Raw genomic sequence first — 1,399 nt, forward strand, 5'->3', positions numbered from 1 at the left:
AGTCCTCCTGGAAAAGACGAGCCAGTGCCACACTGCCTGGGAACCGGGGGCTCCAGGTGCAATGCACGGGGAAGCCCCGGGACCCTCACTCCCAAGACCCCGTGGCCCCCTAGCCACTCACTCATCGTGCCCAGCACCGCCACCTGCCCTCTTTGAGGGCCCTGCAGGCCCCCAGGGGCTGATATGCTGGAAGAAGGCCCAGGCCTTTCTTTCAGGCATCTTGAGTGGACTTGCATCTCCAACCTTCCGACTGCAGCTGAGTGCATGAACCGCCTGAGGGGCTCCGTGAGTGCGCCATCAATTCCAGGCCCATCTCCACCGCCCCCCTCCCACCAACACACAGACACATGGCTTTGTTAGGCAGCCAAAAGTGGCAACAGGGCCACCAGACAGAAGCTCGGTCACCTCCGCCCCAGTCCTTTAACTCCCAGGCAGCCACACTGTCGGCAATGCCCCCTTCAGGCCGAGAGGGATGAGGTGAGGTGCCTCTGTCGCCTTCCCTCCGTCTCGGCATGGAGGACGCAGGAGACTGCTGTGTGCTGGAAAACCCCAGGGACAGTCTTCTGCATCTGAGGGAAGCCGGCCATGTCCCCGAAGCAAACACATCCAGGTGCTGGGGGACCAGCAGGGCCAGGCTCTCCCTCTGGCATGGGCAGGGATGTGGCGCCGGTGATGCTCCTGACAGAAGGGACAGAAGCCTCTGTCCTCCGTTAGGTGGAAGCCCTCGGTCCTTAATGTGCTTTCCACCAGGCGAGCGAGCTGTTTAGAAAAAGTTTATTTGAACATCTGAAAGGAAAACGTAGAGACCTCCATACAACAGAGAAGTTCCTTTCCTGGGTGACGGGGTCATCCCGTCAGGCTTCCCTGAACAGTGCTAACTAAGCGCTGTGCACATACCTGCAACCCCCACGTACCAGCTCTGAGCTCACGGAGCCTGAGAAGGGCCTGCCTGCACTGCAGGCCTGCTATGGCTCCCCTCCCTCCCTGGCAGCACAGAGCCCCCACGGCGCTCTTCACAGGGCCCTGGCCGCCTCCTTCGTCATCCAATCTGGCTTGCTGCTGGGAGGGAGCGTGGTCGGGCAGGAGACGCCTGGACTCCACACGAAGCTCTCCGAGGGCTCCCTCGTCGGGCACAGAGGGCACTCCGCCATGGACGGCACCGCCGGCCAGCTAGCGGATGGGCCGGAAGGGGAAGGGCATGCCCGAGATGAAGGTGTGCCCAGGGTGCGTGGGCAGGGCGGGGTGGGCCGCGGGGTGGGCTGGCACGGCCCCGTAGCCCAGCGGAGGGGTGTGGATGTGAGGGTAAAAGCCAGGCGGGAGCGCGGCGTGCGGAGACTGCGGCACGGGGCCCGAGATCACCAGCTGGAGCAGGCTGCAAAGAAAAGGACGGTTGTGGGGC

At 63.5% G+C, this 1,399-nt stretch overlaps 1 protein-coding gene across 1 annotated transcript in view; it reads right to left on the minus strand.

Moving 5' to 3' along the window:
* Positions 1-760: 760 nt before the first annotated feature.
* CUNH7orf26 (chromosome unknown C7orf26 homolog) overlaps positions 761-1,399 on the minus strand; it is an 11,445-nt gene continuing 10,806 nt past the window's right edge. The window contains exon 6 of the mRNA XM_030884408.2: positions 761-1,372. Coding sequence (XP_030740268.2) covers positions 1,171-1,372 — 202 coding nt within the window. The 3' untranslated portion in view covers positions 761-1,170. The remainder of the gene's footprint in view (positions 1,373-1,399) is intronic.

This window comes from Echinops telfairi, unplaced genomic scaffold (assembly GCF_000313985.2).
Source record: "Echinops telfairi isolate 266 unplaced genomic scaffold, ASM31398v2 ScPeMD7_5;HRSCAF=22, whole genome shotgun sequence".
Taxonomy (NCBI): Eukaryota; Metazoa; Chordata; class Mammalia; order Afrosoricida; family Tenrecidae; genus Echinops; species Echinops telfairi.